General features: G+C 35.2%; 7 protein-coding genes and 1 pseudogene across 10 annotated transcripts; 4 read left to right on the plus strand and 4 right to left on the minus strand.

Moving 5' to 3' along the window:
• The first annotated feature begins 75 nt into the window (after positions 1-75).
• On the plus strand, positions 76-2,301 carry LOC106394223 (annotated as a pseudogene).
• A 133-nt stretch (positions 2,302-2,434) lies between these two features.
• On the minus strand, positions 2,435-4,541 carry LOC106391941. The gene is made up of 9 exons (XM_013832688.3): positions 4,186-4,541; positions 4,041-4,107; positions 3,891-3,968; positions 3,756-3,808; positions 3,591-3,674; positions 3,200-3,252; positions 3,050-3,114; positions 2,847-2,905; positions 2,435-2,760 (listed from the first exon to the last, which is right to left on the minus strand). Exons 1-9 carry the CDS (start codon positions 4,474-4,476, stop codon positions 2,671-2,673), a joined length of 840 nt encoding a protein of 279 aa, XP_013688142.2. The 5' UTR covers positions 4,477-4,541; the 3' UTR covers positions 2,435-2,670.
• A 317-nt stretch (positions 4,542-4,858) lies between these two features.
• LOC106394531 (protein transport protein Sec61 subunit beta) lies at positions 4,859-5,773 on the minus strand. 2 transcript variants are annotated; one of them, XM_013835098.3, is made up of 2 exons: positions 5,661-5,773; positions 4,859-5,287 (listed from the first exon to the last, which is right to left on the minus strand). In XM_013835098.3, the coding sequence occupies exon 2, from the start codon at positions 5,259-5,261 to the stop codon at positions 5,010-5,012; it is 252 nt and encodes an 83-aa protein (XP_013690552.1). In that variant the 5' UTR covers positions 5,262-5,287; positions 5,661-5,773; the 3' UTR covers positions 4,859-5,009. The 2 variants fall into 2 exon arrangements, with proteins under 2 accessions (XP_013690552.1, XP_048634766.1); XM_048778809.1 differs by having other exon boundaries at positions 4,859-5,289; positions 5,664-5,734.
• A 2,531-nt stretch (positions 5,774-8,304) lies between these two features.
• Positions 8,305-9,766, plus strand: LOC125608384 (zinc finger protein ZAT4-like). Its single transcript, XM_048778810.1, has one exon. The coding sequence runs from the start codon at positions 8,604-8,606 to the stop codon at positions 9,447-9,449; it is 846 nt and encodes a 281-aa protein (XP_048634767.1). The 5' UTR covers positions 8,305-8,603; the 3' UTR covers positions 9,450-9,766.
• A 2,625-nt stretch (positions 9,767-12,391) lies between these two features.
• LOC106391939 (SPX domain-containing protein 3) lies at positions 12,392-14,035 on the minus strand. The gene is given in 4 exon segments (XM_013832686.3): positions 12,392-12,544; positions 12,547-12,876; positions 12,958-13,111; positions 13,557-14,035. Coding segments are annotated over 4 exon segments (741 nt in total). The 5' UTR covers positions 13,764-14,035; the 3' UTR covers positions 12,392-12,494.
• Positions 14,036-15,228: 1,193 nt separating this feature from the next.
• Positions 15,229-18,027, plus strand: LOC106391940 (vesicle-associated protein 1-2-like). Its single transcript, XM_013832687.3, has 8 exons — positions 15,229-15,464; positions 15,537-15,607; positions 15,709-15,790; positions 16,360-16,475; positions 16,550-16,705; positions 16,806-16,856; positions 17,313-17,390; positions 17,603-18,027. Exons 1-8 carry the CDS (start codon positions 15,416-15,418, stop codon positions 17,717-17,719), a joined length of 720 nt encoding a protein of 239 aa, XP_013688141.2. The 5' UTR covers positions 15,229-15,415; the 3' UTR covers positions 17,720-18,027.
• Positions 18,028-18,258: 231 nt separating this feature from the next.
• LOC106395009 (autophagy-related protein 8e-like) lies at positions 18,259-19,568 on the plus strand. 2 transcript variants are annotated; one of them, XM_022718468.2, is made up of 5 exons: positions 18,262-18,437; positions 18,561-18,608; positions 18,703-18,758; positions 19,027-19,079; positions 19,176-19,568. In XM_022718468.2, the coding sequence occupies exons 2-5, from the start codon at positions 18,569-18,571 to the stop codon at positions 19,330-19,332; spliced, it is 306 nt and encodes a 101-aa protein (XP_022574189.2). In that variant the 5' UTR covers positions 18,262-18,437; positions 18,561-18,568; the 3' UTR covers positions 19,333-19,568. The 2 variants fall into 2 exon arrangements, with proteins under 2 accessions (XP_022574188.2, XP_022574189.2); XM_022718467.2 differs by having other exon boundaries at positions 18,259-18,608.
• A 1,468-nt stretch (positions 19,569-21,036) lies between these two features.
• LOC106391936 (axial regulator YABBY 1-like) lies at positions 21,037-23,705 on the minus strand. Of its 2 annotated transcripts, none has more exons than XM_013832682.3 (7): positions 23,350-23,705; positions 23,073-23,234; positions 22,848-22,980; positions 22,281-22,323; positions 22,119-22,194; positions 21,564-21,641; positions 21,037-21,284 (listed from the first exon to the last, which is right to left on the minus strand). In XM_013832682.3, the coding sequence occupies exons 1-7, from the start codon at positions 23,476-23,478 to the stop codon at positions 21,210-21,212; spliced, it is 696 nt and encodes a 231-aa protein (XP_013688136.2). In that variant the 5' UTR covers positions 23,479-23,705; the 3' UTR covers positions 21,037-21,209. The 2 variants fall into 2 exon arrangements, with proteins under 2 accessions (XP_013688136.2, XP_013688135.2); XM_013832681.3 differs by having other exon boundaries at positions 22,281-22,329.
• Positions 23,706-24,855: the final 1,150 nt, after the last annotated feature.

Raw genomic sequence — 24,855 nt, forward strand, 5'->3', positions numbered from 1 at the left:
ATGCATGCAACTTCAGAATGCTTTGTAGTAGGATAATTTTTTTTAAATGCTATCATTCCGTAATTAAATATTTACCAGTTATAAGAAATTTGACAGCATTGATTGAAAAATTATTTCAAAGCTATACAGTAAAGATATATCTAATTTGATTAGTCGTCATAAAAAATCATACTGAACTGGATTAAGACACCCTCATTGTTGCAACATGATCATCAACATGTCTACTCATTCTAAAGAAAAGTGTTTCTTAAGAACAACCATAGAGAATTACAAGATAGCAAAAGAACGATCTCTCTTTCTTGCTAAGGAAATGTCTAATTAATTATGTTACAAAAAAAAAAAAAATGTCTAATTAATCGGATGATCCTAAAACCTTAACTACGTACGACCTCTATACAATCACCATATTAACTTTCCTATTCCTTGTCTTTGTAAAAGATTCAACATAGATACAAGAACCATCTTCCACGGACGTCTTTAACCATAATAGAAGGGCTTTTGGTTTGGAGTTCTAACATTTTTTTTAATAGTTAGTGTTAAAAAAGAACTCTGCTAAATGCTAATAAATTCAACCTTATTATTAATTGTTAATTTATAGAAATCATAATTGGTTTGCCTTTTCTCCTACGTTGCTATTTCAGCCTTGTTTATCTTTAGAAAGAGAAAAAAAAAACATTTATTACAGGATAATTCCGTAAAGTTTTATAATATATTCACACCATTTATAACAGAGATACAATACAAGAACCATCTTCCACGGACGTCTTTAACCGTAATAGAAGGGCTTTTGGTTTGGAGTTCTAATCAAATAAGTGGAGGGCTAAATGTATATATCAATCACATTCAAGACCAATCAACTTAAGTAGATTGCAGAAAGAAGAGTTGAGATTCAAGCGACATAACTATATAATTTTTCTGAAAGTATTCAAGTAATTAGAGAAACACCATGCTTAAGCTACATAGAGAGTTCTCTATGAAGTATGTTGTTGATCCTGGATTCAGCAAGATGAAGTCGTATAACCCGAGGACAGGTATGGAGTCTTTGCTGGTCACTCCCATCTCCAAGGCTTCAGCGACTCAACGCGCTGGTCGAGCTGGAAGAACAAGCGCGGGGAAGTGTTACCGTCTCTACACAGCGTTTAACTACAAGAACGACTTGGAGGAAAGCACGGTGCCAGAAGTGCAGAGGACGAATCTCGCGAGCGTGGTGCTTGCGCTGAAGAGTCTTGGGATCCATGATCTGATCAGCTTTGGAGCTTCTCTTCGCTCTGGGGGCTCTAAATAAGGTGGGTGAGCTGACGAAAGCTGGTAGGAGGATGGCGGAGTTTCCACTTGATCCGATGTTGTCGAAGATGATTGTTGTTTCGGATAAGTACAAGTGCTCAGATGAGGTGATATCGATTGCTGCTATGTTGTCGGTTGGAGGGTCGGTCTTCTACCGTCCTAAGGACAAGCAGGTTCACGCTGACAATGCGAGGATGAATTTTCACGTTGGGAATGTCGGTGACCACATTGCTTTGCTCAAGGTTTACAGCTCGTGGAAGGAAACGAACTACTCTACACAGTGGTGCTATGAGAACTATGTTCAGGTAAGGAGCATGAAAAGAGCGAGCGATATTCGTGAGCAGTTGGAAGGACTTGTCGAGAGAGTGGAAATAGAAATCAGCTCAAGCATGAACGAATTGGATTCCGTTAGGAAGTCCATTGTAGCTGGTACTCTCTCTCTCTCACTTTAAGTTTTTGTTTATTTTGAAATGTATTGTATATATACTAATGATCTCCTCCTTGATCAGGTTTTTTCCCGCATTCTGCGAAGCTGCAGAAGAATGGATCATATCGAACTGTGAAGCATCCCCAGACGGTGCACATACATCCCAATTCAGGCTTATCTCAGGTTAATAATTAACTCTCACTCTATACGAGTACTGATACAATCTTGATTTGTTGGGAATACTGATATGAGTTATATTCTTTGTAGGTGTTGCCTAGATGGGTTGTATATCATGAACTAGTGCTCACCTCCAAGGAATACATGCGACAGGTAACGGAGTTGAAACCAGAGTGGTTGATTGAGTTAGCTCCACATTACTACCAGCTCAAGGACGTTGAAGATGGTAAAAACCTTTATTTATATTTCTCTACTATAGTTAGTTATTTGTAGAATTGAATCTTTCGATCTCTAACGAGAAAACCAACCCATGTTAAATAAATATTTCAGATGCATCAAAGAAAATGCCCAAAGGAGCTGGTAAAGCTGCTGCGATCTAACAAGTCAGACTGGAAACAGATGTGGGGCGTGCGTATAGAAAACTATAACTTTGGCAGATTGCTAAAAGAGCTCTCTTTACTAACTACTACATTAACTTCTCTTTGGTGTTAGAAAATATATATAACAGTAAAGATAGACCGAGAACTGGATTAATAAGACACCCCATGGTTGCAAACATCATCATCATCAACTTGTATTGCTAACTAGTTGCCAAAGAACCAAAGCCCTCGAAAACAAAAGACAACATGAGATTACATCTTTCGCATTTGAAACCAAAGCAAATATTAGTCTTCTTGCATGTTTTAGACATTATTATTATTAATAGTGTAATATTGCTCCATCATCAAAGAACTCAAGAGTGTATTCAAATCCGTAACTAGAAAAATGGGTCTTGAGTTTCCTCATACGGAGATACCATAGTTGCTGATCTTGTTCACTTCCTTTGTCAAAGCCTTTCTCTCTTGCTTTACCTCAGAAGCACGGTTCGATATCTGAGCTTGAACAAGTTAGATACTCTCCAATCTCCATTACACTCCTATATTATAACCTAGAAGAGCAAAGAGACGAGTATACTTACTTGAGAACGAAATCGAGAAGCTTCCCTCGTGGGCAATTCTTTGAGTACATCTTTCAAACCTGTATATATACAACAAATCAGTGGTGGTATACTATAAGTCGATACCCTTTGTCAGGGAGAGAGTATTTTTCTTCTGTTCTATGCATGATCTCTGGTTTAACAAACTGAGGGAGTTCAAGACAGAAAGATATAAAAAAACATACCTGCTGCTTGCTTTTCAATCTTATAAGCTGAGTTAACCACACCTCGTATCTGTTTGCCTGCTTGTCTGATTAAGAGGATAGGGAGAGTTAACATAATAATCATGTTGATACATATTCTATATCCTGATAATTTGTGATGATCATATAAACCTGAGTTTCATCCTTCCTCTAATCAACTCATCTTCTGCCACAGTTGCAACTCTCTGAAACAATCAAAGTGGTTAAGAGTTTCAAAACCATAATCCAAAAGACTGTTATCACCACACCATTGACTAAATAAATGGAGGCTATATGTATACATATCAGACACATTCAAGACAAATCAACTTAAGTACATTGCAGAAAGAAGAGTTGAGACTCAAGCAACATAAAACTATATAATTTCTCTGAAAGTATAAGTATTTAGAGCAACACCATCCTTAGTAGCTACATAGAGAATTCTCTTTTCATACTAAACACAGGACATTCTACTTCAAGCTAACTAACAGCATATAGAGGAAGTCTACACAGTAATAACACTCATGCTGAAAAAGAAACTAACCTCTAACTTTTCACTTTCGGCTGTAAGACGATCCAATGATTGTCTTAGCTCTTTCACTCTAAGATCAGCTCTAGAAAGCAAAGCCTGCAAATCCAAAAACACACAGGGGTCAAGACTCAACAACAACTTATACATTATTCAACTATGATGTAAAACAACACTGACCTCTTCGGTTGAGAACATGCGTACAGCATTGTAGTATACAAATCTCCTCGTCTCTGCAAAACAAACATAGCATTCACCAACAGTGCATTGCATTGAACTCTTAAGAGAGTATAAAAGAATATCAAGAAAACATACTTTTCAGAGCAAAGATCCCAACACCAAAGGCTAAACCGCCTGATACTAGAGGATGAGACGCAGCAACGTTTACACCATCTGCATAACAAACATTGAATCATCACATCACAACAACGAGAGCATAGCAAAGCACTGAGTGTAGAAACAGACCTTTGATCTTCGCGAATACCAAATGCTCGTAAACGTTATACTCAGAAACAATCTCTCTAATAGAATCCTACAATCCCCAAAAAAAACGAATCACATTGAGAATCATCATCATACGCTATGGATTTTTCAGATTCGCTAAGCTTACGATTGTTTGGCTCGTGTGAGCGATTGAAGTATCTCGAATTTGAGCTAATCGAGATTTCGAGGCGTCGATTTTGGAATCCAACGTCTCCACGATCGTGTTCTGGTACACGAGCGCCTGGCGCATCGTTTCGTCGATCCAGGAAGCTGCGTTTTCCACCGTCGTCGTTGCGATCTTAGCGCTTGGAATCGAAGAGAGGAGAGGATGCGGTGGCGGAGACTGTGGAGTCGTTTCCGGTGAGTGCGAGTCTTCCATTATCGCTGAGGATGATGATGATTCTTCTGAAGTTGCCATTAGCGAAAAAGATCTCTGACCTCTTCGCTCAAAGTTTTTTACTACCCGGTGAATGGAATAGAAATGACCCGAATATAAAACTCGGGCCCCGTTCGTTTCAAATAGATTATTTACATCTTAAGCCCCTTAACTTCTCTATTTTCTCGACATTCCCCTTTTATTCCTTTAAGGGTCTAAATAACCCAAGAAATCTTCATATCACTGGTTAATTTATATCATTCAATATGTGATTTTGCAATTCATTCTTTTATTCCTCAACTTCTGTTTTGTTTTCAACATTTCCCTTTTTTTTCATTTCTTATTTGTTTAATTAGCCCCAGAAATCTTCATATCATAGGTTAATTTATCTCTGAATATATGAATTTGTATTTTATCCTTCAAATTGAAAGAAGAACATGGAAACTTTAAATGACAAGAAAGTAGAGTTTTCAAGATGGTTTATATTCCACAAAAATTAAAAACATAAGTTAAAACTTAAAACCATTCTCTAACATTCTGATCACTGTGTGTGTTACAAGCCTCTCTGCTCATCATTACTTGACAAAATAGAGCTTGCCCATGACATGAAGGACAGCGACGAAAGCAATGAAACCGATGCTCATCACAAGTACAACATTAGGGGAGATCTTGAGACCAGGTGCGTCATCGGTGTAGAACTGAAGCATGGATCCCGCCGCACCACCACCACCAGAGGCTCCTCCTCCACCACTTCCACTAGGCTTCCTCCTACGCATGCTAGCAGCTGCAGCTGCACTTCCTCTCTGTGGAGCTCCACTTCCCACCATCCTCTTCTCTTCTCTTCTTTAACTAACTGTATTGAGAAATTTTGGAATTATTCTCAGCAACAAACCTTAATATTAAACATTAAATCACTTTGCTAATTAGGAATATAACAGATTCTATACAGAGATGAGCGTTCAACCAATTAAAATCCAGCGAATCGATTTCAAAATATGAATCATAAAGCTACGAACACTCGATCGTATCCTCAGACACTAAAACATGCAATGGAAGGGATCGTAAAATGAAAATCGTAGAGCAGCAAACGAGATCTCGTAATCAGATCTACATTCTCATCTACCTTAAACAACAGATCTAACGATTCGTCAATCACGATAACCACTGAATCAAACAGATACACCCGAGGCTGGATCGTACATCAACGAAAGCAAATAAAATCTCACCTTTGATTTGGCTTTAGAGTTCTGTTGACGTCGAGAACGATAACGAGAACGAGACGATGAGTTTTTTTTTGAGCTCTGAAGTTAACCGGACTCTTAACCTCGCCACGCACTTTATATCGTATTAGCCAATAAAGTAATGCCACATCAGCGTCATTATCAGGGCCTGTTTAATACCCACGGGCCACGATGAAGGCCCATAAAAGCCCAAACTAAAGCCTATTACTCGAACAAAGTATACTACTTAGGGGTGTTCAATCCGGATATCGGTTCGGTTTCGGTTCGGTTTTTTACAGTTTTTGGTATTTCGGTTAGTAAAATATAACTACCATTCTAAATCCATATTTACTTCGTTCGGTTCGGTTTATATACCGTCGGTTTTCGGTTTATTCGGTTTTATACCAAAAAACATAATTATTTTGTTTGAGATCATATTATATGAATTTTAGAGTCATATTGTCAACACAGTCATTTATTAAAAATATATTACATGTTCAAATAAATGAACAAAAAAGTAAAAATGATTCTACCATCAAATAAAATAATCAAATCTATAACTATAATCAAAGCTTGAAATTTTGAAAATAAAAATATGAAACAAAACAGAAACATGAAAAGTTTTTTTTACTCTTCCACATTTAGTGTTCATTAAAGTCATGTTTTTTCAATTGAAAATTTTCCATTAATTATTGTCCATCAAATTTATAATCTTCATATTAATTTAGTGAAGACTAAAATAAATCAAAAAGATCAAAAAAAGACTTAGAAAATTAGATGTCTGAATTGCGATGTATTGTTATTTAGTTATAGTTCAAGTGTTTTACAAATTAAGGTTTTTTATTATTATAAAATTATGGTAATAGTTATTAACACAAATTTAACTTATATAACAAATAGATTTTTATGTATTGTTATAAAATAGATATATATTTACATGTTTCTACTTTTAATCGGTTTTATTCGGTTTATTCGGTTTAATCGGTTATATACCAAACCATATCCAAATCCTACGGTTTTTATAAAATTATATCCATTCGGTTTATATGGTATATACCAAAACCAAACCATATTATCTATTTCGGTTCGGTTCGGTTCGGTACGGTTCGGTTTTACCATATTGAACAGCCCTAAATTACTACTGCCCACAGTTTTGCGCTGAAGTGATGTAAATTGCCACCTCGTATTAGTTGACTTCATGAAGAGTATTGTGACTAATCTATGTGCGAAAACGCCATTACCACCTAATAACCCAATGTTATATGCTGATTTGACAATAAGTAACACATACTTATACTTACATATACTTTATTTATAATGAAATATTAATCTGAAGTTCTAACGAGACAAGTCAACGGGAGAGTTTAAAGGAGCGATGAGTTTTTTTTTTCTTTTCTTTAAGAGAGTAGCGTAAGTGGTTTGGCACCACCATTAAGTCATGCCATTGAAGAAGAATCTCAACTTTTACACTTTGCGTAGACCAATTGCTTCCACAACTTTGATTAAGAACATCTATAGATTTCAGTTAAAAAGGCCATTTATGTGTGAAATCGCCTAACTAAGTAAGTTCTTTGAGTACATTTATTGTTTTTTCGTAACCGACAATTGTCTAACGTTTGACTTTAATTTTGTTTAAAGATTTGTGATTGACCATGCGCACGAGTAAGACTCCAAGCTTTTGCACTAGCTATGGTTGATTTGATCATTGAATGATCAGTTCAATGTATAGGAAAAGATCACATGAACGTTGTGTTGGTTGTTTGATCACGCTTACTACAGTGTTACGAGAAAATAAAGTGAGATGGTTAGGTGTGTATTAGACAGACCAAAGGCATCAATCTTAGTGGGTCCGAAGTTTAATGCGTTTGTAGCTTAACAGGTTGTACTTTTTTTGGTTACTCCTACTATAGCATATACCTTTTTGTTTTGTTAATCTTTAGTTTCATTTTAAGTTTAATGGACTTTTAGCTGGTGGTATTTGTTTTTATTGAACAAGAACGTGTGGCAGTGTTATTGATAAACGAAAATTATGGCTTCTTGACTTTTTCTCAGTAGTTTCTAGCTTTGAAGATCCAAAATCAAAGGAGAATTTCAATCTTTTCACAATTTTTGGCATTCCTAATCGTCTTAACTCGAGTGATTAGTGGAATTAAATTAAGATTATACTCTCGATAATTAAGTCAGGTATTAGAATCATGCTGGCTTTTAACTTTCTTAAGACTTAGATATCGTCGCAGACAGTTGGCGGAAGTCATGAAAAAGGAAGATGGCAAGCAGAATCTGAAAATTAATTAATTTATTTAGTTCTGATTTTGTTACCTTAGATAAAATTACTGGTAGGTGAGGATAAGTTAAGTAACCGTCGTCTGAAACAGTACGTGGCTGTCACAAACTGAAAAACTAACAGCCATAACAATGTTAACATCCTCCCGTCATATGTTTGGACAACGCTTTGTTCTGGTCCGAATCGTTACATTGCTATGAAATACCGAAAACACCCTTATAAATGGTAATTAATTATCTTTTACCGCAGTTAAATTAACGTTGCGCTGAAAATAGACAACTAAACCGCGTTGCTTCTGATTATTCGGTGGTGTTAAATTAGAAGTTTTACTATTTTTAATCCGATTAATGAGAAGGGCATTATGGGAAAATAAATTTTATTTATTTATTTTTTTGCAGAAACTGGCAAAACTCGCATGTCAAGTAAAAAAATTACTCTCTTTTCTTCAGTTTCTTGATCGATTTAATTAAAGAATTTTATAAATATAGCGTGAGACAAAGAAAGGGAAGTTAAAAATAAATAATTTATAAAGTTTTCTTCTTCTATTCTGCAGAAGAAGAATGCTTTTGTCACGTACTCTCCTTTTGTAGCTTCTCTACTTCTTCTTCTTCTTCTCTCTTCTTTGTGAAAGATAACTTTGCAAGAAGCTTCTTTGGTTGTTGAAGATGGAGAGATACAAGTGTAGATTTTGTTTCAAGAGCTTCATCAACGGAAGCGCTTTAGGCGGTCACATGAGATCTCACATGCTTACTCTCTCTTCTTCAAAACGTGAGGAACGGCCGAGTCAACTCAGCGAGGAAACAGAGTCTGATGCTTCTTCTTCTTCTTCGTCTGATGGTGATAAAGAAGAAATGGAGTTTGGTTTCTCCGAAAGCGAAACAGAGTCGTCGAGGATCAATCCAACTCGGAAACGATCCAAGCGAACTAGGAAACTCGGATCGTTCGGTTTCGAGTTCAAGAAGCTGAAAACGAGTCAACTCGGTGAGACAGAGCATCATCATAGCTCAGCTTCTGACACGACGACGGAGGAAGATCTCGCCTTTTGTCTCATTATGCTCTCTAGAGACAAGTGGAAGCAACATAACAAGACAAAGCAAACTCTAGTAGAAGAAGAAGATGAGTCAGATCATGAATGCAAGAACAGAGGAAGAGGAGGAAGAGGGAGATTCAAGTGCGAGACTTGCGGTAAAGCGTTTAAATCTTATCAAGCATTGGGAGGACACAGAGCGAGCCACAGAAAGAACAAAACTTTCACAAAAACAGAGCATGAGGAGAAAACAGAGTACTCTGTTTATGAGGAGAAGAAAATTCACCAGTGTCCGATCTGTTTTAGAGTTTTCAGTTCGGGACAAGCGCTTGGAGGTCACAAGAGGTCACACGGAATCAACAACATCGTATCGGGAAGAGTCCCTAAAGAAGAAGTATCGGTGAAACAGAGGATGATAGATCTTAACCTTCCTGCACCAAACGAAGACGTTGAAACCTCTATGGTGGTGTTTGATGAACGGTGAAAAGGTAACAGACTTTGCGTGATCTTATCGGTTTATTATTATTCTTTTTTTGGGTTTTGATCGAACTCTCAAAAAAAAGTTTATGTTTTTATTTGTTTTTGGTTATTATTATGATTATTTTTAAATGCAATGGTGGCTACTTTTACATGTTCTAACGCCATGCCTTCACGTCTTGTTGGCCTAAATCAATGAGCATTGAAGTTTCATTAGTGAATAGAAGAAAAAAATTGTGTAAGTTTTTTTGTTTATAAAGTTCTTATCATGTTTAGGTAATCGATTTAGTATGATTTTTTGCAAGTATAAATTCTTAGTTTCTATATGAATTTAGAAGCTATAGAAGTGCCCACTTCATCTATCTCTTTAGCCCTACTATTATTAAAAATGGAAGTCAAATCTAAAAAGGAAAAAATCAACTTTAATTTTTTTGTCTTGGTTTCTATATCATTTTCACTGTAGAATCAAATTTGGCCATTGGGTTTGAAACTACCACCAACTTAGAATTATTCTTCACGTATACTTTATTCTTTTACTTATGATTTGGAATCAAAACCCAATGACTGATGTTCATAATGACCATCCAGTAGATATCAACAAAGTTGTAATTTAAAGTGGTTGTGATAGATCAACTAGTCTTATATTGCACAGTTTGGTGGCTACTCACTAAGATTTAATGTGTTTGCAAGGAAAAATCAGTATTCCATGTTTTGTTAGGTGTTTATTCGCTTATCACTTGGATTTAGTGCTTACAAAGTATAACTAATTCATTTTCATTTCTAAAAATAAATTATTCAAGGGTACTTCTTTCTCTTTGTTTGGTAAATATTCAAGAGAGAAAAAATCATTACGGTTTATGAATGGAACGGACCAAGGGTACAAAAACGTTGTTACTATTTTGTGAATTCTTATTTGCCTCAAATCAGCGAGACCGTTTCATGCATTTCCTTTGCTACGTCTACGAACTGGCCGAATATCCTCTCGGATATAGCTAACACGCACAACAACAAAAAAAAACACAGTAGATAAGTTATGAAGGTAAGGAAAATGTATTTTACTCGAGTCTTTTCTTCACTTGTGCGAATGGAAAAGTTAAAATATAAGATTACATTTCCATAAAGTTCAAGGCAATGTCCTTTTTTTCAGTAACATGGCAATGTCCTTAAACGTCACTCTTCTATAAACTATGATATGCAAAAAAAAAACTAAAAGAGAGAGGTGTCGAATGTGTATAAAGCTAACAAAAAAATGAAGATCCCACGCAATGCAAAGAGAGATAGCCACAAATAAAGCGAGATAACATCGAATATGTGACATCTGGTAACAAAAAGAAGTATATATTACAAGTGTTCTTCTTTTCTGAATGTATATACCTAAGGTGGCTAGCTAAGTGAGTCTAGACAACATTTATATTAATGCCAATCGGGATGGATGTCACTTTGGTTAACGCGTTGGTCATATTTGGACTTTTTCCGGCAAATCAAATTGAAAATTTATCTTGACAAAATAAATTAACAACACGATCATGTACCTATCAATAGTATTTGCGGAATGTTTCCTATTTACCTTGTGATAACGTGTTGTTGATTAGACTATGACGCTAATCACGGCGATTAGATATATGGTTACGCAAGGTTTGACACATTTTGTTGCAACTTTAAATCTGATGGGGATATGGTTATGAGAAATGTTCATTGAAGACGTTGCATGTATATTTTATACATGTTATTGAGCCGAAAGCCGAAACGGCAGCAAAAGTTATATTTTATAGTTGTATTTCTAAGAGATAATATAACATAAACTACAAAACTAACGACATTTTATATGTAATAATGATTTTTTCGAAATAGCTTAGCTTGTTAATCGTTAGCTAAGTTTCAGTTTAATTAGCTGATTTTGTTCTTACAGCATTTTAATTAGCTTAGAATTAATCGTTTTGTATTTTGCAAACAAATGAATTACAAAGCTAATATTTTTGATGAATACAACGATATGAGCTCTATGCTATCTAGAAACTTCAACATTGATGAATACAATGATATCTGCTCTAGACTATTACCACCTTTGAACTTGCAAACTTTGTTAACTAGTTTAATTAAACTCTACAAAGTTTCTAGTACAAAGTTGCATATAATTTACTTTATTAAAAAGAATGGATTAACAATGTACGAGGATCTTATAGAAGGCCAACTCTAAACATTCGACTAATGAAAAGGAAGTTGACTTTAAAAAAAAAAAGACAAAACATCTCTCTGCATCTCGTATAACAATTTCACCCCTTCAGCTTAATGAAGAAACTACTACACCCACTTAACCAATTACTTAATATAACAGAACGAAAGGGTGTCGTTTCGAGAAGGCAGATTAGTACCAGAAGATACCCCCGTAAGCAACCACTAATGTGAAAAACAATTAGAGTATCAGCTTCTATCTTATTTAAACTAGTTCCCTTTGAAAGACAATCCTGGATTCTTGATTAGCCTCTCAATACGCTTTTCTAGATAGAACTCTGCTCGAGTCCAAAACTTTTCTTGCTCTCAAACCACTATGATGGTGTAATTTATCTAAGTTCAAAGTCGCATTGTTTTTAATTCCAGTGAACTTATACTTCTTGAATGCAGAATTGGAATAGATTAGTTATAAACTTATAGTATCTTATTCTTCTAGTCAGGCCAGAAACTTAGAGAATCTTGTATATATCCTTCTGTTCCATCCAAAGGCTGACTCAATCAACTTACATAATGTAAGATGGTCCTGACTAGAGAAACGCAGAACATAACTGATCAGTCTCCTTTATACATTTACACCACCTAACAACTGACTTTTTTTAAGTCAGTGACATTGTGAATAACAGGGCTAATAATTTGTAGTCATCCAGCAAAAGAAAGCTGTCTAGCTATCCGAGCAATTTTCAGTTGTTTAAATTCGATTGAGTATAATGCGGAATATTAAGATAATGCCATTTTCCATTTGATTTAAGGAAGTAAAACAAAAAAATACAAATATTATGATAAGTCCATTTCCCGTGTGATTAAATTACTACAAGATTTATCAATAAGGAATAGGTATCGGAGAAGGGATATGTCTCGGCCGTAAACGAGATCGGAGTCGGAGAGATTAAGCGGCGGAAGCGAGTAAGCACCGTAAGTAGAACTCCCTCTTCTCATCTCTCTCATCGTCATCAACGCCGCAACCGTATTCCTAAATATCCCTTCTCCCGCCGCAGCCGAACTCACCGCCGCAGATCTCTCGTATCCCTCCACCTCCCTAGTCAACGCCGGAAACATCGCGTCCATCGTCGTCTCCCACTCTCTCACCAGCCTCGACACCAAATCAGTCTTGAAAAACGGTTGGCGAAGAACTTTTTGGATAAACGGTGATCGCAATGCTCCTCCTGTTCTCTTGTCGTACTTCTTCAGAATCTTTGCTAACCCTGTAATAAAAAGTTTCATTCTCTTTCCGACCAGACACACTTGAAGTAAAGATTTTGTCGGTTAAAAGTAACTTTTATTACCAGTGTAGTTAATGTTGCTGTAATTAACGAGAAGTACCATCTCGCCATGGAAGTTAACAATATCTTTTCTGATCTCACCAATCTCTTCTCTGAACATTACATCATCATTGTCTCCGCATTTTTCTACCAATCTCTGAATCCGATATTGCAATTCCTACAAATACATTGATTAGTTACGAAAATTTGCGTATAATATATTCACTCCATTTTTTATTGGTTCATGTGTTTAGCATCGTGCGCTTAAATTAAAATAATAATTTTTTTTTTTTAAACATGAAGACTATTAATTATCTATCTAAAGAGGAAATATTACAAACTTATTAAAAGTATATTCTTATTATAAACCTCATTTTAATTTCGTTCATAATAAACTAATTGTCTCCAGCCTTATCGAAAAAAATACATACCTAATTCACATTTATAGTTATATTGTTATTTCGATTAAATATTTCAGCCAATAGAAATGTTTGTTTATCATACATTTTTCATAGGGGAGAAAGTTAGAACAGTGATTGGCCAAAAAATTAAAACTCTTTGTAATGAGTCAAACTCGGTTGAGTGGACTCGGTAAACCCGACAAGAATGTATTATATATATACCTTGTGGTGGATGATGAAATCTTCTTCTTGCTCCACGAAGAAGGCATTAAACTTCTCAATCTCGGCGTTCAACAAACCAACAAAGATAGATTCTGCCGGAGCAGGAGAAGAGATCAGATTCTTGAGTTCTTTGTAACGGAGAAACTTGTCACGCCACTCCGGCAACGACTCTTGTATCTGTTCTTTAATCCTCTTACCGAACTTCATCAAAATAAGTGTATATGTTTAAATGAAGAAGGGAAAGAAATATATTATAATGAGATCTGGAGGAAGAAGAAGACGTTATAGAGAGATATAAATAGTGGTTATGAAATAGAATATGAAAAAGGATATGCTTAGCTTTGGCGTGACGAAGTGTTGTGAATGTGGCATGTAATAAAGAGATGAGATATGGAAAAAATAAAGGTTAGATTATTGTTGCTGTTCATGTAAAAAAAAAAGATAAAATCCTCAGCATATTCGGTTTTTGAAGTCATATGTTTGTACTTTTTTAAATATAATTTTGGGTTTCTATCTTTTGACCGGACCTTTATAGTATGTTTGGAATATTACATGTTCTTTTGCTGATTTCATGTTATCTTTTTTCAAGGTATAAAGTATAAACTCTAGAACTTAAGGTTGATTCCTCGATCTTACAATATTTTCAATATTATTTTTTTTTTTTTAAAATTGATTTATGTGATTATTTTTGAATGCATGCTTTTGATGTGGTCGCGTCGGCGAGAGACCGTCGTGCACAAGGAAAGGAAGAAATTGCCGGGACGTTTGTGTGATTTAGAGCTGAAAGTGACCAAAATGACCCTGACCCGTGACCAAATTTCAGAGCTAAATATGTAAATTATTGAGATCCTCGTTGTCTTTGGACAAAGAGAATTCAAAGATTCCAAGAGAATCAAGCATATGTAGTTCATTTCATAGCTAAAAAGAAGAAAATGAAATGAGCAGAAGCAAAACTAAAGGCCCATTAAAATAGATCCATCAAATCAAGGCCACTAAAAACTCACTATACGGTCCATGCATTTGACCATTTTGTTATTTAATAAAATTGAATTTTCGTTGTAATTAATATTTGTATTTATTGTTCAAATATTAATATTCCAAATCCACAAACATGACTACACTTTATCAGTTATCAGTCATCCATATATGAACCCTGATTAGAACACAACAAGTCGAGTGACTAAAAAAGTCATATTTTATACAATATTGTTGTGTCATATAGCGTATACAACAAAACAAATTATGAATTTTCAACAAAAGTACACCATGTTTGTCAGCCGGATTTGAAAAAAAAAGAATACTGAATCTCTTTTGATTCAAAATAATATTTTAGCTGGTTGCATTTATCCGATCAAGTGTGCTCGTTATGCTAATTGCTTATGGTATAACTAGATAATCTACTTTTTTGCTTTTCGACAATCAATTAGGGTGTGATTAAAAAGAGATTAAAACATGTTTACAGGTGGTATTTTCACTATTGAAAATTATTAAAATTTTTGAAAAACAAATGTTGATTGTTTGGAAAATTTTCAAAAAAATATGAAAAAACTCGAAAACTCGAAAACTATATGAATTTTTTTTTTTAATTATGAAATTAAATATTTTTATGATAAAAGACACATGGAAGATCTTCTAAACCATAATGATGCTAGAAAGCCACAAGGGGACGTGGTTTGCCACCTGGTTCTCGCTGGTCAAACATTTTTTTTTTAAACGAGTTTGTTCACCACTTGAAATGACAATTACACCCCCGAGATAGTATAACGCACCTCGAGTCAGAAGAAGCTGCATATATCTTCTCCAGTCTTCGAAAGCGACGACGACGGAAAACGATCAAACACTCCGGCGATCATATCAGAATGAGTAACGCGCTGCTCGACATCGATCCTATCGATCTTCAATTCCCTTGTAAGCTCGATTTCTCAATGATTCTCCTCCTTATAGATCTATCTGCCTTATAATCTGCGATTTGCTGTGTAGTTGAATTGAAGAAACAGATCTCTTGCTCTCTCTATTTAGCTAACAAAACCGACGATTACGTCGCCTTCAAGGTGTGAAAATCGATCAGAATCCTTCTTAGTTTTCGAAGCTTCTTCTTCTCTGTGTGTGTATGATCTCTTAGCGTTTGTTTCGATGATCAAATTTTGTTTAGGTTAAAACGACGAATCCGAAGAAGTATTGTGTGAGGCCTAACACTGGCGTTGTGCTTCCGAGATCCTCTTCTGAGGTTCTAGGTTAGTATCTCTTGATGATCCCTTTCCCCTTTCGTTTATACATCTATCACGTGCTATTCACGTGTTGTTAATGGTATACGTTGGCGTGGTTAGTTGTTGGTTAAGCTTATGGCCCTGTTCAATCGCGTTTACTAATCGCGCGACCTGCGACTGCGACTGTTCGCAGGTCGCAAGATGTTGTTCGTTTTGTTGTCGTCGTGTAACCTGCGATTGGTCGCAAGTCACAGGTTGTTGTTCGTTTTGATGTCACGCGACCAATCACAGGTTACGATTCAAGTCGCCTGAAAAAGCATCGAATAAAAATTAAGAAAATTTTGATCGCGCGACTGGTCGCAGGTCGCGTGATGCGTTTCACGAACATAATTTTAGTCGCAGGTTGCAAGAACTGTAAATGAACGTAATCTTAGTCGCAGGCCTATGTTAGCGGACTTTACTGTACAGTTACAATTAATGTTGAGATTTACATTTCATAACAAACTTTCTTCTTCATCGTCGCTCAACATTCATACTATTGATATGCTATCAGAGCTCAACGATCGTTTTTCTCTGTGTTTTATTTGGAAACTTAGTGACGATGCAAGCGCAGAAGGAAGCTCCTGCTGATATGCAGTGCAAGGATAAGTTCTTGCTTCAGTGTGTTGTGGCTAGTCCTGGAGTCACCGCCAAGGATGTTACTCCTGAGATGGTAATGTTCTTATATGGTTCTCTCATATGGCTATGGTTACTTTACACTGTTTTTTTTGGTGATGAATGTTGCAGTTTAGTAAAGAGGCAGGGCATCGAGTTGAGGAGACTAAGTTGAGAGTTGTCTACGTTGATCCACCTCGGCCACCGTCACCGGTGCGTGAAGGGTCAGAAGAGGGCTCTTCGCCAAGAGCTTCCGTTTCTGACAATGGGGCTTCTGATTTTACTGCTGTGAGTATAGACTCAGCTTTAAATAGCCAAGAAAATTGAACCCTTTTGCTACGCTTCTGCTTTGGTAATAATCGTGTTGCTTTTTCTTGTTTGACTTTAGGCTCCAAGATTTAGTGTGGACAGGCTTGAACCTCAGGAAAACTCATCAGAGGTATTTTAGCAAACTTTCTGATCTTTTATACAATGCTTTCAAGAAGCTGTGAGTACGTTGGCATCAGAAAGAGTGTTTTGAGTATCATATCATTACGGAATCATCTTTTCTTGAGCTTATTAGCAACTCAATATCTCGCTCATTGATATACTTTAATTCTTAAGCTTATTAGACCAAGAACCATATACCCTTTGTGTTTATCAAATTATCACCGTAAAGAATTTTACCTTGTTTTTAGCTATGACCAATCTTGTAGCTGTGTAGAGTTTGGTACGTCAATACTGTGGTGTAGATGAATATGGCTTCTTCTGCTGTGGCTTTAGCTTTCCATTATTTATGCATTTGCAACAAACCTACTAGCTACTAGTTGGCAAAACTTGCCGTTAGAGTTAGGTGATATGCTCATTCCTGTTTACATGTAAAAAATGATATGCTTATTGACTTGTGTGATTTCAGGCGAGAGCTCTCATCACAAGGCTCACGGAGGAAAAGAACTCTGCGATTCAACTGAACAACAGACTTCAACAAGAATTGGTAAGGAAAAATTCTCACCGCATCATTGTGGTTTTGAACTACTTACTCCCTGCAATTTTGACAAGCACTTCCATTGCTAGTTTCCCTGTTTTTTTTTTTGTTTTCTTTTGTTTCTTTTTGAATAGTAAGAATCTAGTTCATCACTTGCATTGGCCTTTCATTGCCAAACACGAACCTTAACTGATAACAAAGAAATATGTATACGATTGCAGGAGAAGTTGAAGCGTGAAAGCAAGAGAAGTCAGAGTGGTGGTGGGATACCGTTCATGTACGTTCTTCTGGTGGGACTAATCGGCTTAATCTTGGGATACATTATGAAGAGGACATGATCTCGTTTGAAAAATACAAAGTATTCGACAAGTCTCAAAAGTGGCTTCAGCAAGAACCCAAAAGACATGGAAAGTAAAAAAAAAAAAATGTTGTGTTAGGACATTGAATCGCGTCTCTCTTATCTTATCGTCGTCCATTTACCTTTGGTTTAAATCTTAATATTAGTGCGTTAGAGGATTGTATTACGGTTTTCATAAGAACTTAGACTTCTCATCCCCTCTTTTTCAACTTTTGTAATCCAAAAGACATTTGTTATTGTGTGTTCATTGAATAATAGTGGGAGGATAGTAAGATTTAGAGGATTAAACCCAACCACTAAATTCTAGACTCTGAGTTTCAGAAAGAATACGGATGTATGTATAATTTGATATGAATACGATTGTAGTTATTTGATAAGTAACTATCTTAATCTATTAAAACTGAATTACAAATTTGAAATAACCTCCATTTCACCTTTAGCAGAAGTAAGAAAAAGTCCGAGGGAGACGTGCCATCCACTTACGAGGAAAAGTCTGAGTAAGAAGAACATCAATAAATTAAATTTATGTATTATATTACGGAGCTTGTTTGGGGGAACAAGTAACTCGACTTGTCAGCGAATACATACATAAAGTACGAATCATCCTAGGTAGTTAATCGTTATCCAATCATAGAAGAAAAAGAAAAAGGTTGCGTTTGTGAATTTTTCGTCGAGAATCAAGATCTTCTTCTTCTCCTGTAGGAGTTTGATCCTTGTCCATATCACATCAATCCAAGTTTTAAGTTGATTTGATATGTTACATACTCTGTTCGTTTTCTCACCTGGTTGGCGAATCTTGTTATTTTCATATAAATCATTAGGAGTGAAGATGAGTAAAGGCAGCAGCCTTAAGCTGGAGATCGATCTCGGTTAGTCTTTTTTTACTGATTTGATCTTGTGATCTTATATGTGTGCATGTATGTATGTATGTATTTCTGAGTCTTCAAGATGGTGTTTGTTTAGAAAAGAGGCAAGCTGAATCTTTAAGGATCATAGAGAAGTACCCTGACAGGATCCATGTATGTTCTGTTCTTTTAGGATTTTTAAGTATCTATCATCAGTTTATTCTCATTCAACTGCACGAAGATCATGAATCTTTGATGATTCGTGGTAAAATCCGCAGTTTAGCTTGTATGTTGCTGATCACAAGTTTCTGATTTGTGGCATTCATGTGTTTGTATGTTGCTGATCACAAGTTTCTCAACATTTTGCCAAGATTTGTTACAGAACATGCACTAGATTTGTTTTGATCAGTAAAGGAATGGGACTATGAGTGTTTTGTTGCAGGTGATTGTGGAAAAGGCTGAGAAATTTGAAATCCCAAACATTGACAAGAAAAAGTAAATAACCTTTGTTCCTATCTTAAACTTATTTTTTAAAAGATTTGCAGTTTTTAAATGGAGTTTTCTGAATGGTTTGGGTTTTGATAATTGCAGATACCTATCAGACCTAATTAATAGTTGGTCAATTTGTGTATGTGATTCGAAAAAGAATCAAACTAAGTTCAGAGAAAGCTATCTTCATATACGTAGACAATGTCCTTCCTCCTACAGGAGAGATTCTGTCAAGCGTCTACGAAGAGGAGAAAGATGAAGATGGCTTCCTCTACATCACTTAAAGTGGTGAGACTACGTTTGGTGCTTCTTCAATCTAAATCCATGACCTGAGAAACACTAGCGTTTTGATGTTTCCCACTCTCAGTTTGTGTATATTGTATTCTACCAGCAAAGTCTTCTCAAGATTTGTGGGTTTTTTAATGTTCTTGCACTTTTATTTTTAAATATATAGACTAATATTGACCAATGCCTATTAAGCTAAATATCTTATCATCAACGTGTAATTGATCCTCTTGTCTTTTCTCCTTTTTAATGATGAAAATAATAATTTTCAATATCAGTAATAGTATTAATCAATTTCCATGGTCAAACTAGCTGGATATATATAGTTTTGTTTCTTAACTCAAATTTTATTCACAGATCCTTCTCATCATATCTTAGTTTAAATTCATCTCTTTGTATATTTCTCTTACTAATGAGTCACTAACTTCTTTATAAACCATATCTCTCCTTCACATTCATCCCAAAACCCTTCCTCAAAAACCTCCCGGAACTTTTTCGTAGTGGCTCTGTTCCATGCCTCATTTCATAGGGAACCTCAAAGCGGCTTCCCTAAGACTCTTGTAGTAACAGGTCTTCTTCTCACATTTAACCTTATTTTCTTTGCTTTTGTAACTTCCGCAAAATGTCCACCAACTACTCCTAAACACCTGAAACCCCGAAACCTCCCAAGAAGGACACGGCGGTTAAACCCACTTGTCCAACCGACACACTTAAGCTCGGTGTTTGCGCAGACCTACATAGGTCTAGTCATCGTTGTTGTCAAGGCCGGCTCAACACTATTAGCTAGAGAATCCATAGGACAAAAAACAAAATTTACTCTCTAAAATTTATTTTTATATATTTTGTAATGAAAATAAAACTATATACATATTAAATAATTTTGGGTCATTTTTAATTTTATTTATTATATTTATAAAAAAAATTTATATATAAAAATATAGATTTATAAAAAAATTGGACCCCATAATTATTATTATACGGGGGACACGAGCTTGGTCCGGGGCGGTCGCGACCTTATCCTCCTAGTAAGCCGGCCCTTTGTTGGCTCTCCACTAAACATTCCTTGTTGTGCACTTCTTAAGGGTCTTGCTAATCTTGAAGCTGTTGTTTGTCTTTGCACCGCTCTTAAAGCCAAGGTAGTGGGGATTAATCTCAGTTTTCCTGTTGATCTGAGCTTGCTACTGAACTATTGTGGCAAGAAACTTCCTTACGGCTTCCAATGTGCTTGAAGATCTATGATTTTTTAAAGATAAAACTCTCTGGTATGCTTTGTGCTGTTAGTTATTTTATTGTCTATTGCTTTTTTGTGAGATAAGGGCAAATCTCCAACCTTTGTTATTTCATATTGAATGGGTTTCATTTTGTAAGGCTTGAACTTGTTAATGAAATGATCGTTTGATGTAATTATTTAATATCTTTCCTACATTTCGACTGTAGAAATAAGGGTCGCTTGTATAAACTCTATTCTTCTGAATTGGGCTATATATGAATCTTTTTAATAAATGTGTTATTCAACTTGATAGTTAACCATAAGTTGTTTAAATATTTTCTGAAAAAATGTGGCGATGGTATTAAATTAAATCAGACTAATAACAATTAGTACTACTTAGTTTTAAAATTCTGCTTGGAGTGAAAAATTTCGTGCTAAGTTAATTAACCATACAATTACATATCAAAATTAACATAATAAACCTCATTAATTAGCAAGATTTTGATTACATCAACAGAAGAAGACGCAAGCATATATAACATATATAAGTTCAAGAAAGATAAAGAAACCCTACTTTTGGGCAACATAAACCCTACAAACTGCATTTCGAAGTCTCAAATACTTATCGATTAAATATATCTTTAATAAGGAATCACACCAACATTAGCAGCAGGAGCGTAGAACCCTTCTTTCATCCCCATGTTGTCTTCACCCTCCTATACACCAAATTTTAAGATATGATCAAAAATCAACTCAAATTCTTTATGTTATTTTTGTGACGGACAAATAAATTGTATGCATTAAAAACAAAACAGATACGATTGTGGAGATATTCGTAAGGTTTTAAAAAAATTGTAACATTAATTTAAAGATATAAGGTATATGTTGACAGATTTTTTTTTTTTGATAAGTATGTGAATTTTCATTAATGAATATGTCAACATGAGATACATTTGATTTTGATGTAAGGTATATGTCGACAGATTAGGGTTTACCTGTTGGGGCATGTTGGTTTTCTTCACGGGTTGATTGTCTGGCGCGAGCCCGAAGTGGATGTGGGGGAAGTGGGCCCACTGCATTACACATAAACAACATACGTACACGACACATATCAACTTGTGTTATAACCGGACAAAACTCTTTACTCCTAATCTCAGCTATAGCTATATACTACATGTTTTTCTAAAACCTGACATCTAGGCACACAATATATGTACGCATGCGAGAGTGTATAGGCATTGGGAAATCAAACCCTAGTTTCCGCCTGCAGTCTAATTCAAAATAAGTTTTGATGTTAATATCAATGATTTTCCAGTAAAGGAAGCAACAAGAACCTGGAAATGGATTAAACCAATATGCCTTAACTGATAATATTCTAGACGTTGAATTGATGGTCAAGCTAGCGTTTGTAAATATTGAAACATAATTATACTTTTATCTTGTGTTTGTATTACCAATGGATTTTAGACATTTTTGGTTATTATTTAATATAACCAATGGATATAACGAGTTTCTATGCATGTTTGGGATAAGAAATTTAAGGTTCTTACATTCTTGGCAGCAGCACTAAAAGCTTCTCGGTGGCTTATATCAGGATTACCAGCTTTGATACGTTGGATCTCCTCCCTACGAGAAAGATGTGACAATGAATATATTAAAGTTATATATGATCAATGATGCATATAATATAATATAAACTAAATAAAACTCACTTGATGAATCGGTTATATGCGGATGGGACTCTCTGTCTTTTCTCTGGAGCTGGCAATAGCAAAATTCAATGGCAAAGACAAAGCGAAGAAACAAAAACTCAGACAGAAAGAGACAAACACTCATTAAGACTACTTTCATTGTATTTTCTCTCTCTCTCTCTCTCTCTCTCTCTAGCCCATCATCACTTCATCATTTCTAAAAGGCAAGCTCATCTTCTAACATCTTACATAGATTCTTTCTCTCTAGCTAGATTTCCGGGGGATCCATGAATCTATCTCTCTTTTTATTTTTACTCTTACAAACGCTAAAAGTCATCCAAGATATATAGACAATCATCACATGCTAAAGGTCATTAATCAATGGTAATGAAATACAGAATACCCATCTCTTAAGTATCTTTCTATGGGTAACTCAGAATCGCTATGGTTTGAAACAAGATCCAGTGACAGCGATGTAAGAAAAGCTATGCATGTCTTAGTGTTGATTCATATAATTACTACCAAGTTTTAAATATGTAAATCACTTTACAAACGAAAGAGAAATGAGAGGAAACTATTGTCTCTTACGGCGGTTGACGGGTGGTGCCTTAGGAATCTCATGTTGTTGATGAAGATCCATGAAAGATGGAATGTCATTCATATTAGGATCTTGATTCATCATCATCATATTCATGTTTGATGGTGCATCTTTCAGCTCCTCCTTCAATAATAATTAATATCTTTGAGGCTTGATACAGACTACTAGACATCATACTTATAAGAATAATTGTTAATTCAAACAATATTAGTTACCAGAATATTTTGGGGAGTGAAGTAAGAGTGAGGACCAAGCTGGAGCTGGAGCTGGTTAGAAGCTGGGAGGACAAGCGATCTCATGTTCACAGAAATAAGATTAGTACAGCAACCACATCGGACGGTTACGGTCTTGAACATGCTTGTGTAAGGAACACTGACCTATAAAACACAAGAGACACGGTGAATAACAAACCCCTAATTATACATAGATCAAGACAAGGAGAAGATTAAGAAGAGAACATGAGAAAGTAAAGAATAGTGGTTATTTATTTACCGCAAGAATGGTTTCGCAATAGTTGCATTGGACATAGCAGAGCTGTTCCGAAGGGGAGAGAGGATCAGGTGAGAGGTTCTCTGGTGAAAAAACAGCCGAGGAAGGAGAAGACATAGACGACATAGACATTTTTGTAAGAAGAAGAAAAAGGCTTTGAAGTTGGAAGCTGATCCTCTCTTTTTTGGAGTGTTTGGGGATTTGATTGATTGATGGGTATTTGACTGATCAGATGATTCTTGATAAGGAGAAAATAAAAAACCCCACCATGATCTGATCTTCTTGATTGTTGGGTTGCTGTGTATTATATACCACAAAGAAAGATATAGAGAGAGATAGGACAAGAGGAGGGAGAAGGTAAAAGAGATATTTAATGTGAGTAAAAACAACGAAGTCTCTTACTGTATAGCCTCTAGGTCGTCTTCTAAATTTACTTTGGTTAAATAAGCTAAAGTACCAAAAAATAATAAAGATAGAAAATATCAATATATATAGAGTACCCTATAAAGAAACTCTCCAATATGGGTTACATACATATAGCGGAATGAACACGATAAAACTAATAAGCAGTCCGAAACAAACAATGGTTAGTGCAGATTCGAAAATCAAGCGGAATAAAAAATTAAATTTTATTGATCAGCACCTCAATAATGTTTTGTCAATGGTGTGATGCAGTTGAATTTACATTGCATCGATCGCGTTTTACTTTGTCAACATTTTACACCTTTAATTAACTTGGTAAATTTTTTTAAAAAACTTCACCTTATAATCAAAGTGTGATCTTTGATCTGTGGACCTTGACATCACTTATTACTAGACCATTTCAATGTATACGAGCAAAAATTATTATTAAATCCAAATATTCTATACATCGTAAATATATATATTCGAAATTTGGTTGAGTCTCAAGCTTACTAGAAAATGTATATATAAATCACGTCATTCTGATTAATTCCTTGTACCTTTAATGTCTATTATGAACTTGTGGTCACAAAAATACAAGATTGATGACACAAAACCGTTCGAAAGGATGTGATCGCTTAAAGATGGACATTATTCCGCCATCTGAATCATTTTCAAACCTTAACTTGCAATAAAATTTTGGGCTTGACTATCAATAGAATATATTATTATATTATATTTTGGTTTAGTGTAAAATTGGCATTTATGTATCCGTGTACTAGAAAACCCACAACTTTGTTTATTACAAAAACTCTTTGAAAAGGTCTATTATATATTTGTATCAAAAAAAAAAGGTCTATTATATACTAACTTTTTTGTTAAACGAACTTTTTGTTGTTGTCAAACAATCTATGCAATGAAACTTAAAACTTATAGTTACTCTTCAAAACCTTTAATTATACATAAATATTATATATGAAAACTTAATTAAATCGCAATAAAATATTGGTAAGTTTATCACGAACAAAATATATGTATATATGTATTTCTTTTTGTAAACAAAGCTATAAAGATTTTTACAGATTCGTTCCTCTACAAAAGGACGAA

Source organism: Brassica napus, chromosome A4 (assembly GCF_020379485.1).
Source record: "Brassica napus cultivar Da-Ae chromosome A4, Da-Ae, whole genome shotgun sequence".
Lineage (NCBI taxonomy): Eukaryota > Viridiplantae > Streptophyta > Magnoliopsida > Brassicales > Brassicaceae > Brassica > Brassica napus.